Here is a 15,374-nt window from a genome sequence, read left to right on the forward strand (position 1 = left end):
TTGTTTTTGCAGATGTACTCGTCAATGAGCAAGGCATTTTTGGTACTATGTGTTTATACCCTCTTTGCCATGTGCCACAAACTGTCTGTTTTTGGACTGCTGGTTTTCAGAATTGAATCCATCTAATCCTTGCAATTTCACTAAGAGGTCCCCTGCCTTCTGACCTTTAATACTACATGTATGGGTTCATTTCCTGGATCCAGTCTGAGTGTGGAGAACAGCTATAAGAACAGTTATGTCTATGAGATTTCTACTTAAATCTGAAAAGTCTATTAGGGATGTGATCTCATGAGAGTTTTGCTATTTGGGAGTGAAATCTTTCAAGCACAGGCATTTTGACACTGTTAATTCTAAACCTGGATTAAGCTGTTTTATAGTCTTGAATTTCATTTAAACCCAAAATAGCTCCTTCTCACAAACTATGTTTCTCCGTATTGAAGAGATCCTTTATTTAACTAGCAATAAATTACAATTAAAACCAACAGTGTGCTAGTTCAAGGGGTTCAGATTAACAAAGTAGACTAAGTGGCAACAAAATATTAAATTGCTTCATCCCACAATTCAATATAACCAAGTTTTCCAAGAAAATGGCAAAAGAAGCTGCAAAACACGCATTCTTTACTCGAAGCCCCTAAGGGAATGGCTCGGTTATTTCTCTGATAAACGTCTTACAATAAGCTGATTACATTCCTGTCCAAGTCAACAAAATCATCTTTCTACCTTTATGATGGGTTGTTGGACTTGACAAAAAGGGAAGTAAATCTATAGGGAAATCAAGCATGAAAGTCTGTATACTGTCTAACTCCTTTTAAAGGTGTGCTGCATGCAGAAATAATATTTTCTTCAATTTATTCCAGCATGATAAATAGTTTCTGCAGTTGTGTTCCAATTGCCATTGCAAAGAACTAAGGGTGGAAACTCAGCAAGGGTCAAAACGACAGCCCACATTTTTAGTGATGCATCTTGCAGCTCTCCTTTCAGTGATAAAGAGCTGGATTCAAAGATGATCTTGTCACCTGGAGCTCTGAGACTGACACTTTTAGAATTCACATCACACCTGAATACGTTGAAGGATACTTTCACTGGGGCATAACACTGTCTGTTAGAATCTCTACACTCCTGATTGCACTTCCATTAAATAATTTACAGGTTCTGCAACATTTGCATGTTATGCAGACAGCGTTTTGGAGGTCCGGTAACAAGTGGCTATGGGCATTTAGACTGGGGTTGAATCCTGCAATCTATGTTATGCATTACTTAAGTCCTGACACAGTACTGCAAAACATTTTCTGAAGTGCAGAATAAATAATAAAGCTAATTTGGTGATTATTCTGAGGAACAGATATCAATATGTTAGTGTAATATGCTCTGTCCCATTCACTACAATGAAAATCCAGATTTCTGGGTGAGAGATTTCCTTGACATCTATTGGGATATAAGGTCCTCAGCTCTCTGGAAGAATTTTGGAATTATTGTTCTGGACAATGAGAAATATATATAAAAAAAACTTATTTGAAAATAATTCATCTTCTCAAGGCAAAGTGAGTTCAAAAAGCCCATTCTTATTAGACCACACTTTAGGACAATTAGTGAGTTAAATGCACTAATACTACTAACTTTTCATATGGATAAGAGGACAGTAAAGGATGAACAAAGGAGATCTTATGAATTAATCTATAACTGTATATACTTACTAAAACTTTGATTCACTGTGTGAAAACCCAAAGACTCAATGGCTGGAAAAGACTAACAAAATAATTCAAATATTTTAATATTTAAAATTTTTAATATTTAAATAATTTAAATTCTAAATCTACTAAAGTGAAGAACTTGTTTTCTTTTAATTTAATATAAGGAATCATAAGTCATTACTTAAAATATTGAGGAAAGACAAAAAGTAGCTATGGACAAGTAGATTAGTTGAAGATGTGTATGAAAATATCTAGACTCATGTTCATCCTCCAGAGAACAAACAACATGTTGTTATTCCCAGACATCCTTAGTGTGTCAGTGAGCTCCATAATTTGACACCTAAATTTGGATGTCTTCCTGTGCGCTAGGTGTCAAAGCTCCCATCATTGGTAATGGATCCAGCCAATTCATTCACTGGAGACTTGTATGTGATTCAACTGTACAGCCAACAGAACTTCCCTTTCTCAGAACGTCATCCTTTCCAATGAATGGCTTGAGATCCTTGTTCCTCAGTGTACAATATTATCTTTAACTCTGTTTATCACATTTCCATTTTTTCAGTCACAAGCATGTTTATTATATGTTTTCTTCCAAGGTCTCTGATACCATCAGTTCATACAGTAGGATCAAGAATGGATCCTAGTGGGCTCACTAGAGATCCATCTTCTTTGTTAGATGCTAGTGTGTAAGAATTGGATATGTTTTTCAAGCAGAGTACATAATTGGCTTATGTTGATGTCATAATTAACCCCTCTTGCACTAAGATGTACTTTCATGGTTGTGTGTAAGATAGATAGCATGATGCTTTGTTGGCCAGTCTGGCAAGTGTCTTATTGAAGTCCCTTCATTCTTTCTAATACCTGATCCCTACCTGATCTTTCTCTTCCTCTTCCAGTGACGCTTCCAAGGACAGTATCACTCCACATAAGGGGCAGGGGAAGACAGGTGGGTGCTGAAAGATGCACGAAGAGGAAGATGAAGTTTCCAGGACATACTATGGGGTGGGGAGCTTGGTGAACATGGAAGAGGGAATGCCTATGGTTCATCAGATCTTCTAAGGCCAACTCACTAAAGAAGGGTTGAATAACCCCAAGTTGCCAATCCTGTTTTGGACTCCCTTTAGAACAGGCAAAGACACTTGCCTCTTTCTACCCTTAAAGGAATCTGGCAAAAAAAGCACACACAACCCAACCTCCCCTGGCCCTCCCCAGCCCACCCCCCACCAGTTCACATACAACCCACATGTCCCAACAGAAATCAGTGTGCCTCTGACTATAACAAGATTATTAGCTTTGCTTTATTATCAGCTATTCACAAGACCTCATGGTGCATAAGCAGTCAGGATGATAGGACAGGCTTCTTCTGAGGCCAAGGGAGTAGGTCAAATGTTTTTGAAGGGATTTCCCTCAAAAGTTACCTCAGTGTGCTCTGACTTGCAGGAAAGGCATGGCAGCTTTAGTAATCAAACCAGTTTTTCATCTAAAGGCTAGGAAATGACTGCCACAGAACTATATAGTGGAAACTGTTTGCAGAAATTACTAGGATCATTGTTTCAATAATATCCAACCAATACGAGCAACTCACATTTGGATCCTGAGGAAGAAGCCCCACTTGAGGTGGATCGTGATGCTCCTTTCATGGAGAAAACCCCTTTGCCTCTGCGAGTTGTTGTCACAGCCACACGAGGACGCTTCAGTGGAATCACTGCACGGGGTGGTGGGGGGACACGGCCATGGTAATCAAACAACCTAGAAAAGATTAAGTCAGCTGGACTTCATAAAAACTTCTGTGATTTCATGTCGTGGAAGACCTGTCAACTAAATTTTCATGTTATCTTTGAGAAAATTACCCTTTGAAACCATAATCACTTTATATCACAGTGAAATTAGATTTCAATGACCTATGCACATTAAGTGTCATATTCAGATTTCAGTCACAGACCAGTGCATAGCTCAGAGTTTTTGCGTAATTTAAATGAGGGATGTATTACAGGACTGTTATTTGCAGTATGGAAAATCTGTAACCTGCTTTCCACAGGTCCACATAATTTCATTGCACTCAACTAACAGCAGTACAGTCTGTTGTGGTGACATTTCAGGTCCTTTATTACATGCATGGCTTAAATTCTAGTTTTTTATCTGCTATCCTTAAAGATAGAAACAGAAATGAACTTTTCTGAAGCCAACCATCACTATAAAGAAATATCCTGCAGTTTTTAAAATACCAAAAGAGTCTTTATAGTGAGGGACCTGTATGTCCTTCTGAATGCATTGAAAAGATGTCCCTGCATACATTCTCTTGAATTAAAGAATGAATTGATGTAGAATCACTAAAATACCCAAGCACGCTTAATAAATAAAAGTCTTGTTCAAACCAAAACCACTGTAGATATTCAGAGAATTACCACTACAGTCAATACAAGATACTCTGCAACCAAAATTAACTAGGTTTCCCAAAGAGAATACCCCAATGGTAAAAACACAGTTATCAACAGGAGCTAACTAACCTGTGCAGAAGAAAATAAGGGCAGTAGAAAAGGTAATCAAAGCTACAGATATATTTAGAACATAAAAGCTATGAGCTTTGAATATGACAGGTCAGGAGAAGAAAGTTTAGAAAATGGAGATTTCCAGTTCAAAGACTGAAGGGGAGGGACAAGCAACATTCTTACAAAATATTTCAGCTGATACTTGCAACTAGTAATTATGGAAATTTATAACTGCATGTTTAATTTTCACAATTCTGACTACTGTCACGCAGCTGGACAGATAGATACACATTTGAAATCAGACACACAAGAAGCAGTAATTCACTCACGACGGTGTCTAACAGCATGCTGAACAGGAAGCAGAATTAAACATAAGTCTTCTCGCCTGTTTTCTGGCAAGTAAACACCTAATGCTTAAATCCCAGTATGCTTACTGTTGTCTGTACTGTAATCCTACAGACAATATAACCAGCTCTCTCCTTTTCCATGGCTGCCTACAAAATATGTCACAGAGATCCTGTCATCCCCACTGAACCTGGACTCCATGGCCTTGAATATTCTTACTGAATAAGCAGTTTCTAGCCATTGTGAGTATCATTTATCATATTAGATTACCTGTTGGTCACAATCTCCCATTTGACATCATTACTGGAAAAAATGTTTCAGAAGATCTGTAAGCTATCATGCAAAAGATCATTATGCAATTATTCCTCCAAAGGTGATTTTTTTCTAGCTTCCAATAGTTCATGTTTAGACAATGTAGTGAAATGCAAAACTATGCTTCCTTTTTTGAAATATATAAAAGGACTGTAATCTAATATTACTGTTCTTTTATTTTTGAAATTATGCACAGCTTTTGGGCTTGGTATTTTGTTGCACCAAGCTCTACATATTTCAATGATATGCTTTCTTAAAAAAATGCTTCCTTTTATCAGTTTTGAAGTACCCCACCTGTTTTCCTTGTGCTTGTAATAGGAGAAATGATAAACAGAAATGCTCAGTTCTGAAGTAATTTATCCCAATAATCACTAATGTGAATATAACAGTGCCTTTTCTCTCACCCACCCTTCTAAATTGTGCAGTCCTGATCTTGCCCATCTGCCTTCATACTGATTTTATTTTACAACACTAACTATTCTTGCCACCCTTTTCTCACCCCACCACTGCTTTAGTCAAGACAAGATAGGTGTCTTCTTCCTTCAGGGAAGCTGGAAAACTAATGAATATTAGAAAACAAGCCCTGTGGTTTGGGATAAAACACAAAATTCAGAAAATTCAGAAGTTCAGAAATTCAAAGAATCATGACAATTTTTCTTAAATTATATATCCTATAGGCATGTTGAAAGTATATCCAACCCTCCATGGGATTTTCTTTTCCATATCTACCACATAGATCTTTTAATCTTCCACTTCCATTAACTTGGAACTAACTGAGACCCTTAACCTCCTAAGATTTTTATTATCAACAGATCAGCATGTCCAGCTTGGTGAGGCCAACCTCATATTTGGGTGTTCTACTATAAAAGTTCTGCTGTCTCAATCCTGAAAGATTTCTAAATCAGAAAATCATACTATTGAATAGATTTATGGACATATTTCACTGTCAGCAGTTTTCCATAACAAGACAATCACCAGGATAAACACCACAGAAATAACCTTTAATGTCCTATAAGTTGTTTTTTGTTGTGGAAATGTAACCCTTATAGTTGTTCATTTGTGCTGCTCATAATATACAGAATTAGGGAAAAAAACTAAAGACACATAACTTTAATATTAAGGTGGCATAGATCAGAAACAGTACTCTGTTTAAAACCATACAAATCCCCTGATGAAATTCAGAGCAGTAACCTTGTGGAAAGGAAACACAAGCCTGTCCTTTTTACAGGACATGAGCTGTGCCTACTCTCAAGGCTAAACTGAGCAGGATTAAACTGCATCAATGACTTTTACTCAACGTGTTTATAATTCACTATTTTTAGCTCTGTCCAAAGTGAGCATGATCATTTATATGCAAAAACAAAACTAGTGGTTAAAGTTGAATCAACACTAGGAAAAAACAGAACCAAAAACCATTGTTTCTACATTTTTCCTACAGTGTTCCTAAACAGAAAGGAACATAGCACGCAATAACTTCAGGGTGTAAACTACACCCCTGCCGTTGTCCATTGCTTTACATAAAAGAAATCTCAGATTAGAAGAGGTTGATGAAGCAATGCTTTGTTCCCCTTCGACTCACTTGGCCTATGCTAAACCGGGCTGCTGTAATGTAGAGACACAACACTGCTGGATGAGTTGGTTATCCATAGTCATCCATGTTAGCCCTATGTTGTGGTGATTCTGCTACATCTGAATGAATAAATTCCCACTGTCCTGAGCTAGCCTGTGCATATCTACTCGAGGCACAATCCTCCGATTGCTCAGGTATCCACAGTTCTTTTCCTCTTATAGAAACACACGTGCTGTTCAACTTGTGGTTTTTCTTCCCTCAGGGTCCTTCTAGACTTCTAAATGTTCTTGGAAGACACATTTTTCAGGAGATATTGTATATCTTTTCATACATATGGATGAAAAGACAAAGACATGAGTGTCATACTGAAGAGTTTTACAGCTGCTACATGTTCCAGTGAAAGTAAGCCTGGAAGAATTCTGTAGGAAGAAACACCGAGCAATTAAACTACCATTAAACTGATCAGCACAGAAAATGCCCCAAAAGCTTAGAGAAGGAAAAGACCAAAAGAGCTGTTTAATGAGCGTACATTTTGTGGTGGCAATCTTCTCTGTTTGTGATATATTCAAATAGTCTTCTTCTGATACACAATAGAAATAATGAAATGAATAATATGTAAAATCAGAACAGACCTGTCTAACCAAATGATGTGATTACATTATAAACAAACAGTAGAAATGGTGTAGGATGTACAAAAAATATAGCCACACATACCGATTGTAGAAATCATCTCTGTAGTAATCATAATCAAAGACATAGCCACTGTGGAAATACACAGAAAAACAAGAATGAACTGGTTTATAGAAAAATACGCATTGATTAAAACTTTTGTGGTAATATTGACTTACTCTCACATTCCAAACCCTTGTCCAAAATCCTGCCACTTCTTTTCCACAACCATACACTGTACAATATGTTTGTCAATGCTGTTGTCAGCTATCCCTCTAGTGTATTTGGAAATGTAAAGTCTGGGGTATGCAGAACAGTATAAACAGTTGACAGCTCATATAGAAAGGATTTAAAACAGTGCGACAGCTCTGTAATTAGAGCATCATTATAGTGTAATTCTCGGAGTGATCAAATGAAGTGAGCACTCTAATACTGAAGCCCTCTTATTTGCCAGACTAACATAGCATGATCAGTGGGCTAGGAAGGCTCTTAAATACATGAAAGACTGGTAAATGAGTGAGTAGGTGAGCAGAGATAAGAGAGTGAATTTGATTCATGAGAAACATGAAAAGGGTTGGACTGTTGGTCCTTGAGTTCGCCAAATCTTCTTTCATCATAAAAAGAAAAACGTTAGAAAAATTAATGATGCTAGCAATAGCGTGACAGAGATGCCTTTCCTCTCAGGTTCAGAAAGGAATATACATACCAGTCTGGGAAAAGACAGGCACCATCAAGGGAAACAAATATAGGTAGGAAATTGCAAAGGTCCAGGGGAAAACTATTTTTGAGCTGTCAATTGCAAAGTCAATCCTAAATTGATCTTCCTAGTTTTGCATTCCATTAGCGACTTTCTACCTTTATGGTGAAGAAATAGCAATGAAGTCTATCTATATCTCACACATCCAAAAGAAAAAAAAAAGAACCAAAGAGCTAATAAATGGTCTGCATGGAAAAGTCACAAGGGATCTGTACTCTCATGAAGGACTAGTACCACAAACCCAAAGTTTTTCACTTGCCTGAGGACAATTATGAATAGTAAAGGATGAGAGGCATGAAGAAAAGATCACAAAAAAGGAGAAGCTTTAAATACAAAAGCAGAAAGGTAGAAAGGAGAGAGTTAGAGAGGACAAAGCACAGAAGAAAACGTTTACTGAAAATAAAGGGAGATGAATGATGGTAGCTACATATTGTTTTCACAGGGAATGGACTTGTGGATAATTTCTGCTCTTGAACATTGAGCAAAATGCCTTCAATTTTTGTTTTAGTGCATAATTTGAAAAAGGTGTCAAGAATTCTGGAGTTCTCTGGGTTTGTTTTTCCTCATCACATAATGCCTCTTTCCCCTTTTCTTCCCTTTGCTATGTTTCAGAGGTTGACCACTTAAAAGAGGGAAAAAATAGAGTTGGCAGGCTTAAATTACCTCAGTAATAATTTCATCCCAGGGTTTTGATTTTGAAGGCTTGCAATTTCCTCTGTCTACAACTGGCAAAAACATCCATCAAAGGAGCAGGAGGTCAGGGGACAATTTCCACCTCTGCCACATCTGCCTCAATGCAAGTGCCCAAGTGCAAGTGATAGGATAGGTTGTGCTGTCTACCCACATAATACTGGACCAGCAGTGAAAATCATGAGACTCACCAGATGAGAAAGCTGGCTGTAGTCCTGCTGGTAATTTATTTGAGAAAAGAAAGCTCTATATGCATTTTATGTGATACACTTACTAAATAAAACAGCCCTGAGAGACTAGCAGCAGGTAAGCTGTGTGTGGCAGAGGAAGAAAAATAACATTATGTAGTAATAGTTAGACCTTGTATCGCAATCATGTTTCTGTATCTTACCTTAACAAAAAACTAGCAAAATTTCCCCTAAACTATGCGACAGCTTTTAGTTTGTCTTTCACTCTAGAGCCAGTCTACCTGGAACTAAGAGGTAGCAGGTAGCAAACCTATTATTTTATTTACAGCTATTCACAGTTTGCTAGTGGTTTTATTTAGCTGAATGGTTAATAGCTTCAGTAAGCCCATAGTTAATATTTAATTTGTGTTTTTAAGTAGAAGATAACAGACAATTTGAAGGAAAAAGATTAAATTTAAAAGGCCTGTCACATGAAACCTTTCACCTGGAGTGACATTAATTTAATTAGCATAAAGACCAGATAAATTCAGTTTTTCAAGGTTGAATACCGGAATAATTTACTTTGCACCAACTAGAGTAAGGCTGAAGGGCAGCTATATCTTTCTGTGGCAACTCATGTCTGGCCCATAGGATGCAATAAGGACTGCTGGCCCTTCACTGGGCTTTCAGAGCATGGAACTTCTCATACACAAATGCCATGACAGAGGTGGCTCAAAGCCATCCTCAGGAATGATGGGGCACAGGAGGGGGAGAGGTTTCAGGCTGGCATCTGAGTATGCTAGGGAAAAACATCAGTAGACTTGAGAGAGAGTTGAGTGGTTGGGAAAGGATCACAGGTTCCTCAGATGAGGGCAGTCGCAGGCAGTGGAGGTTTTGGGTAGGGAAATGCAGAAAAGGGTTTCTGGTGTGGCAACCGATTGTTTCTCTCCTTCTCTACCTTCTGCTCTCGCTCTCACTGAGAAGATCCTGTCACACAGAATTCTTCACACAGAATATTTTTATCTTGTTGAAAAATGTGGCTTATAATTATTTTTTATTATTATTTTTTAATTTAGTGTAACAGCTGGGATAATATTTCTCTTTTGGGAGGAACAGTTTTGCACATTTCATTCTTTTGCACTGTTCCCATTCAGGTAATTTCTGTCTTGAAACAGAACTCAGTTCCTTATGTTCCTTTGGCTTTGCAAATAACAGCTTCAGCTGACAAGGTCTAATGCTTATTTCTGGGACCAGAGCAGGAAAAAGTAGAAGCATGTTTTGGAGTCTGGTTATCACATGGCAGTGTAATCTATGCATTCTTGTAAATTCTTATGGGTTGCTTATATTACCTTTTAAAAATATTTCATTGCTTTCCCCACAGACCGTTTGGGATCTCTCTGCACCGGCAAAAGGCATTTGTGTGTGGAAGTACTATTCATAAGGGGCAGGAAAGAGCTGGTTCTGCACATACAGGGACTCCTTGCCTGGGACCACTGGCAAAGATGTGGCAACAGCTCCTTCACCCTCAAGGTGGGAATAACACCTAGAGGTGCTAGAGGTGGATGGGCTACTATGAGCTCCAACAGAGCAAGGGGCTCAATTCTTTTTCCCTTTCCCATTACTTAGTTTCCTTGAAGAAAGTTAATTGAATTCAGGTGTTGATCATAGAGGAAAGACATCTTTCCATCCTATCTATTAAACTAACAGAAGGACAACAACACGGTAGGACCTTATCTGTAGGTCTGGACCCTTATGGAATAAGACAGGTAAAGGATGGTGGGTTTAAAGCTCTGGGAAATCTTGATGCAGATCCTTCTTTATATCCATGATCCTCTCTGAAATTCTACTTGCAGCTGTGGCAGCACAGGAACACAGAGGCAACATGCTGTAGCTCCTGGGGTGGTGTCCTTCACTGTGACTGCTGAGTTAACAGCACACGGATGCAAGACATCATGGCATGGATGCAAGATCCTTAGACATCTGGGGTTTTATAAAGGCAGTTCCAAGTCCTCTTGGCTGTGAAGCAGCTGTCCTGCATGTGTACTGAAAAGGCTATGAACCAACGACAATGAAAAAGAACCCAAAATGCATGACATGGGAGAAAAAAAATCTCTTCTGTTTCTCCAACTGATCTCACTTGGCTTTTTTCTTTTGCATTCCTTTTTTTTTTTTTTTTTTTCAGTTGAATGATGATGATTCATTTGTAATAATATGTTAAAGAGATTGTACTGTGAAAGCAACCAGTACATCTCTCCATCTACAGCCATAATTGTTCACACTTATGCATGCCAGGGGACAGACATAAGCTTTGGCCAGTGCTGCGGTATAAAACACGAAGCAGAAAATTAGGACAGATAATCACGGGCACTGAGATCAAGGTGACTGCAGGGCTCTTAACCTCTTGAGAGTTATTCCTTAGCAACCCACCAACCTGTGTTACGAAGGCTGCAGGAAATCACTCCCACGGTGTTGAATACCAAATACTCAGCAAGTCAGAAGCAGAGAAAGGTTTAAACGAGCCTGTGAACTGGTGGAGTCAGCGGTTTCCTAATGGCATTGTAAACAGGCAGATTACTTACCCACAAACATATGCCATCGCTGCAATATTAACAGAAGCGTGTGCATGATGTTGCTATTAAAATGGAAGACAGTAAAAGACACTGTAATGCTCACACTGAGGCAAAGAAAACTCATCAATAAAGTGTGTTTCTGTTAAGTAGAAGGCATGGTTCCTTTTTCCGACTTAGTATCACCAAGACAATGTTGTATGAGTTGTCTCTTTTAGCTTCACTTCACTTAACACTAAGCCTGATTTAAATTGTGTATGCCTGAAGAATAAAGGATTCCTCAGAGACCGTATTTTCAGAGTGATAATGCTGTACATACTCAAATTTCCTACGTGCATCAGCAATTGTATGTCTGTCAATCAGGCAAACGTAAAATTATGCTTCTGCATCTTTGAAATAAACTCATGGATGTTATTATGTTTTTATTTACCTGATGATACTGTATATTGAAAATATATTATTACAGTGCAATCTTTCTTGCATTCTGTGTTCTATGCCAACAAAAGATTTTTATAAATTAACAATCCCATCCTGTTTTAATTTACTTAGCTCCAAACTCTAGTGAGTATAACTGACTTCAGTGGAATTATTCCAACTTTAGAATAGTTAATGCAGAACAGAGCAGAAATAGCTTTTGGTATTTTCATTGCAACAAGAAATTCTGTCTTGCATGTGAGTAACCCTTAGCTGACATCTCTTTTGCTTTCTACAGGTACAAAGATACATTCGTAAATCATAAATGTTGACAAACCAGGCATAATGTGTCTTAATTCAATTGACAGTGCTATCACCATTTATACTGCCAATTGCTTCTCTGTTGTCAGGGTTGGATAAAAATATTAAATACAAAAGCAATATTCCTTCAATCAAACTCTTTTTAGGAGGCACACATCAACCTAATGGTTGAAACTAGTATTCTAGTCACTTGTAAAATCATTTCCATGTAAAAAGAGTGCTAGAAATTGTTCCTGTTGAGTGCAAAAGAGAATCAGTCTAAACTGATGTGATGTTAAAAAAAGGGAGCGGGTGAGGGTAGTAGATGATTTAGAAAACAAGCATCAGGACATGGAAACTTTCCCTGTTAGAAAATCAATCAGATGGCAATGACTTTCATGAGCTATTGAAAAAAAAGATGGAGATTTCAGGCCAATTTTCAGTGGATGGTTACCTACATTCCCCAAAGACATGAATTAAATCAATGGGCTGAATCCCACCCTTATTTTAGAGATAACTTGATATTAGTTAGGGCTGAAGACACTGATAGAAGTGGAAGGACACTTGTTTTGAAGTTCAGGCTGCATATTCTGCAGAGAAAGAGAATATTCTGCAGAGCCTGCTGCTTTTTGCTGACATACTTACTGTCAAAAGACAAATTTTGTCAGTGATTCCTTCAACTAATATATTTTTTGGAGGTTTACAGCAAAAAAGAGGCAGCTGGATGAGGAAAAGTAATTGCAGAAAAGTATTTTACATTAATTTCCATAATGCAGTTATGCTGGCAAATAGGTATAGTTAGAACCAAAAAATAACTACAAAAATCCCCAACTACTTGTCCCAAAATGTCAAAAGATTGAACATAACCTACTATTCGTATATGTCAATTACTGGTCAATTTTCACAGTAGTTTTGTAACCATAAGTTAATAAAAGTTTTATTCTAATTCTACATGTTCATTCAATTAATAAGTACAAGATAGATGTTTTTTCCTGAAGTGGGAGAAGTATCAAGTCAAATTTTAAAAAGTACAGCCAGGAATGTAGTACTGTACATGACAAGTTTTTTTCCTGCAAAACTGAAAAAGTTTTTGGCAAATCTAATCTGAAGAGGTAAATTTTATCCAAGCAAGACATGTATACATAAAATAGCTGACATACAGTACTCCATTTTCCATTAAAGTATCTTTCTGCAGACACTAGGCAGAATTTATTTGCAAAATGATTAAGCTGTATTTTTTTCTATCTTCAGATACATCCCTTCTTTACCCTCATCCTCTCTCCTGAAAACTATTTTTGCAATGAAATACATTTTTGGGAAAACTGTTGAACTTACTCTCCAACCTGAATTTTTGGCGAAACTTGGGCAAATATTCAAAGTTGCATACACAAGATCAGGTAATTAAGTCACTTAGATGCTTTCCTGTAGAGGATTAGGCAAAGCTTGTGAAGCACAGGATAGCAAAGACATCAAGATTAATATCGAGACTCTGGGGATCAGCTGGTCTGGGAGCTGTTTATGGCAGCCAGGCAGGCACAAGTGATCCACAGATTTCAAAGGAAAATTGAGCCCCAACAATTTTCTGTATACCTATGTGCTAAGTATTAGCATAAAAACTCCTTACTGTGGCTACAGGGACAGTCTACTCTTAATGCTGTTAGCCTGATGCTTTTTAGAACCAAAATAGCTTTTGTATGTAAAGAAACTTGAGTAAATCTACTTAATGTGTCCCTGACCTTTGTCCTCCTGCTGGTAAACTATTTTTCTGTCATCTAAAGTAATCTTCAATTGCTTATGTTACCCATGGGAACATATTATACTAAGGTAATGAAAAAGCTTTCCAGTGGCCTAACCAGTGGTCTAACCATTTCCCAAGGTGTCCTTTAATTGTATAGAGTGACTGAAAAATTCTTGATGTCTACATGGTATTTTTTTTCCTTAGTACAAGAGTAATGAGTCTTGCGTCTTAAAAATGTGTTTTAAATTCAGTGTATTCAAGGTACTACTGTCAAACCATACACATGTGATTGATTATCCAATTTATTAGTAATATTGTATACATTGCAGGAGTGTCATTTAACTTAGTTTGACAAATACAGAAGACTGTCATTGACAGGTGTAGGAATAAGTGATGGGTTTAGGCTTTAAAGTGTTTCTACAGCATTTCACTGAACAGCAGACTGATAAATTAAAACCACAGTGGTAGCACGGGAGCTGAAAGACTAACCCCTTAAGATTACAAAAACAGATCCTTGAAAATGTTATGTACTTGTCAGAGAAGCAGTCTTAGAAGCAGTGAATGAAACAGAAAAGCACAGTTCAAAAAAGATTAATCAATTACAATGTGACAATGTCAGAATTTATGTAAAGAAAAAAATATTTCTAGAAAATTGCAAAACATGCTTTTCTCTCCACTTTTCAAACTGTCAGAATGCTAAATTACATTTAAATCTGTTCTCATTTACACTAAGTTTATTGATGTAATTTAACTGTTTTGGATTGAGCAACTCAAGATTTAAACCAGCAAAATGGAGACACGAAAGAGACCATAACTGTCAGTGTCCTGAGTACAGCTTGTGAAGACAAGACATACTGCTTGTTTCTCCAAGAATGTGCTTTGCAAGTGAAGTTACAATATAAATGGAAATACTGTGAATCTAAGAAAAGATTCTTCTACTCCTGACCCATTGTGCAATAATTTCCATGATAAATGGATATGGTAAGTGCATCTGATACAAGGGAGATTCTTTAACTGAGCACAGGACTAGACTCAATTCCAGTCTGGTCAGAGATGAGTGGAAAGGGCAGTTGTGCACCACACAACCAGTTGCGTATCTTCTAGACCAGTGCTAACTATGCCGACTATGCTTTCCTTGGTTTCTGACAAATTTGTGCTTCCTAACACTTCCAGTGCTCTGGAAGGGCCTGTGTCCATTCTCTTTCTGTATACACAATGAAGAAAACAAGATTTCTTTTCTGTAAGGAAATAAAAAGTCACAAAACAAAGGAATTCTTAAAATATCAGTGGAAAGACTTTTTGATTTACAGAAGGGTGTTCAAATGTTATCACTCTGAACTACCTCACTGTAAATCTAGAAAAAAGCTTTTGAAATCAAGGGGTCAGATATAATTATTTATCTTAAAAGTATGTCTGGATTTTTCCATTATATTCATTCTCATAAGGGAAAGAGGATTTTTGTCTCAGATGACTCACCTGGCTGTGGTATGTGGTAAAAGAGCCTGGTGGCTTGTCATGGTATTGGTATTGCAGTTTCCCTATACAGTTTTGGACATATAGTAGAGCTACTGATTTCTCGTCACACAGATATGACGTGAGTATGAATCATCTGGCTGAAAACTTTCTGCATATCTTTTCTAATTTGCAAAGAAGCATTGTTTGACA

At 37.4% G+C, this 15,374-nt stretch overlaps 2 protein-coding genes across 15 annotated transcripts in view; one reads left to right on the forward strand and one right to left on the reverse strand.

The window, feature by feature from the left end:
- Positions 1–15,374, forward strand: part of RBIS (ribosomal biogenesis factor) — a 424,391-nt gene that overhangs the window by 167,711 nt on the left and 241,306 nt on the right. The window contains exon 4 of one of the 3 annotated variants that reach the window (XM_075743814.1): positions 10,755–10,764. The exons of the other annotated variants lie outside the window; for them this stretch is intronic. The gene's annotated coding sequence lies outside the window, so the exon portion shown is untranslated. Of the gene's footprint in view, positions 1–10,754; positions 10,765–15,374 lie in introns of those variants that run through there. 3 annotated transcript variants of the gene reach the window in all.
- RALYL (RALY RNA binding protein like) overlaps positions 1–15,374 on the reverse strand; it is a 404,493-nt gene that overhangs the window by 30,440 nt on the left and 358,679 nt on the right. For 7 of the 12 annotated variants that reach the window (XM_075743805.1, XM_075743802.1, XM_075743797.1 and 4 more), the window contains 3 exons: positions 7,122–7,169; positions 3,277–3,440; positions 2,564–2,644 (listed from right to left, as the gene is read on the reverse strand). In XM_075743805.1, the coding sequence (XP_075599920.1) occupies positions 2,564–2,644; positions 3,277–3,440; positions 7,122–7,169 (293 nt within the window). The remainder of the gene's footprint in view (positions 1–2,563; positions 2,645–3,276; positions 3,441–7,121; positions 7,170–15,374) is intronic. The other 5 variants (XM_075743808.1, XM_075743809.1, XM_075743806.1 and 2 more) reach the window with 1 other exon arrangement.

This window comes from Balearica regulorum, chromosome 2 (genome assembly GCF_011004875.1).
Source record: "Balearica regulorum gibbericeps isolate bBalReg1 chromosome 2, bBalReg1.pri, whole genome shotgun sequence".
Lineage (NCBI taxonomy): Eukaryota > Metazoa > Chordata > Aves > Gruiformes > Gruidae > Balearica > Balearica regulorum.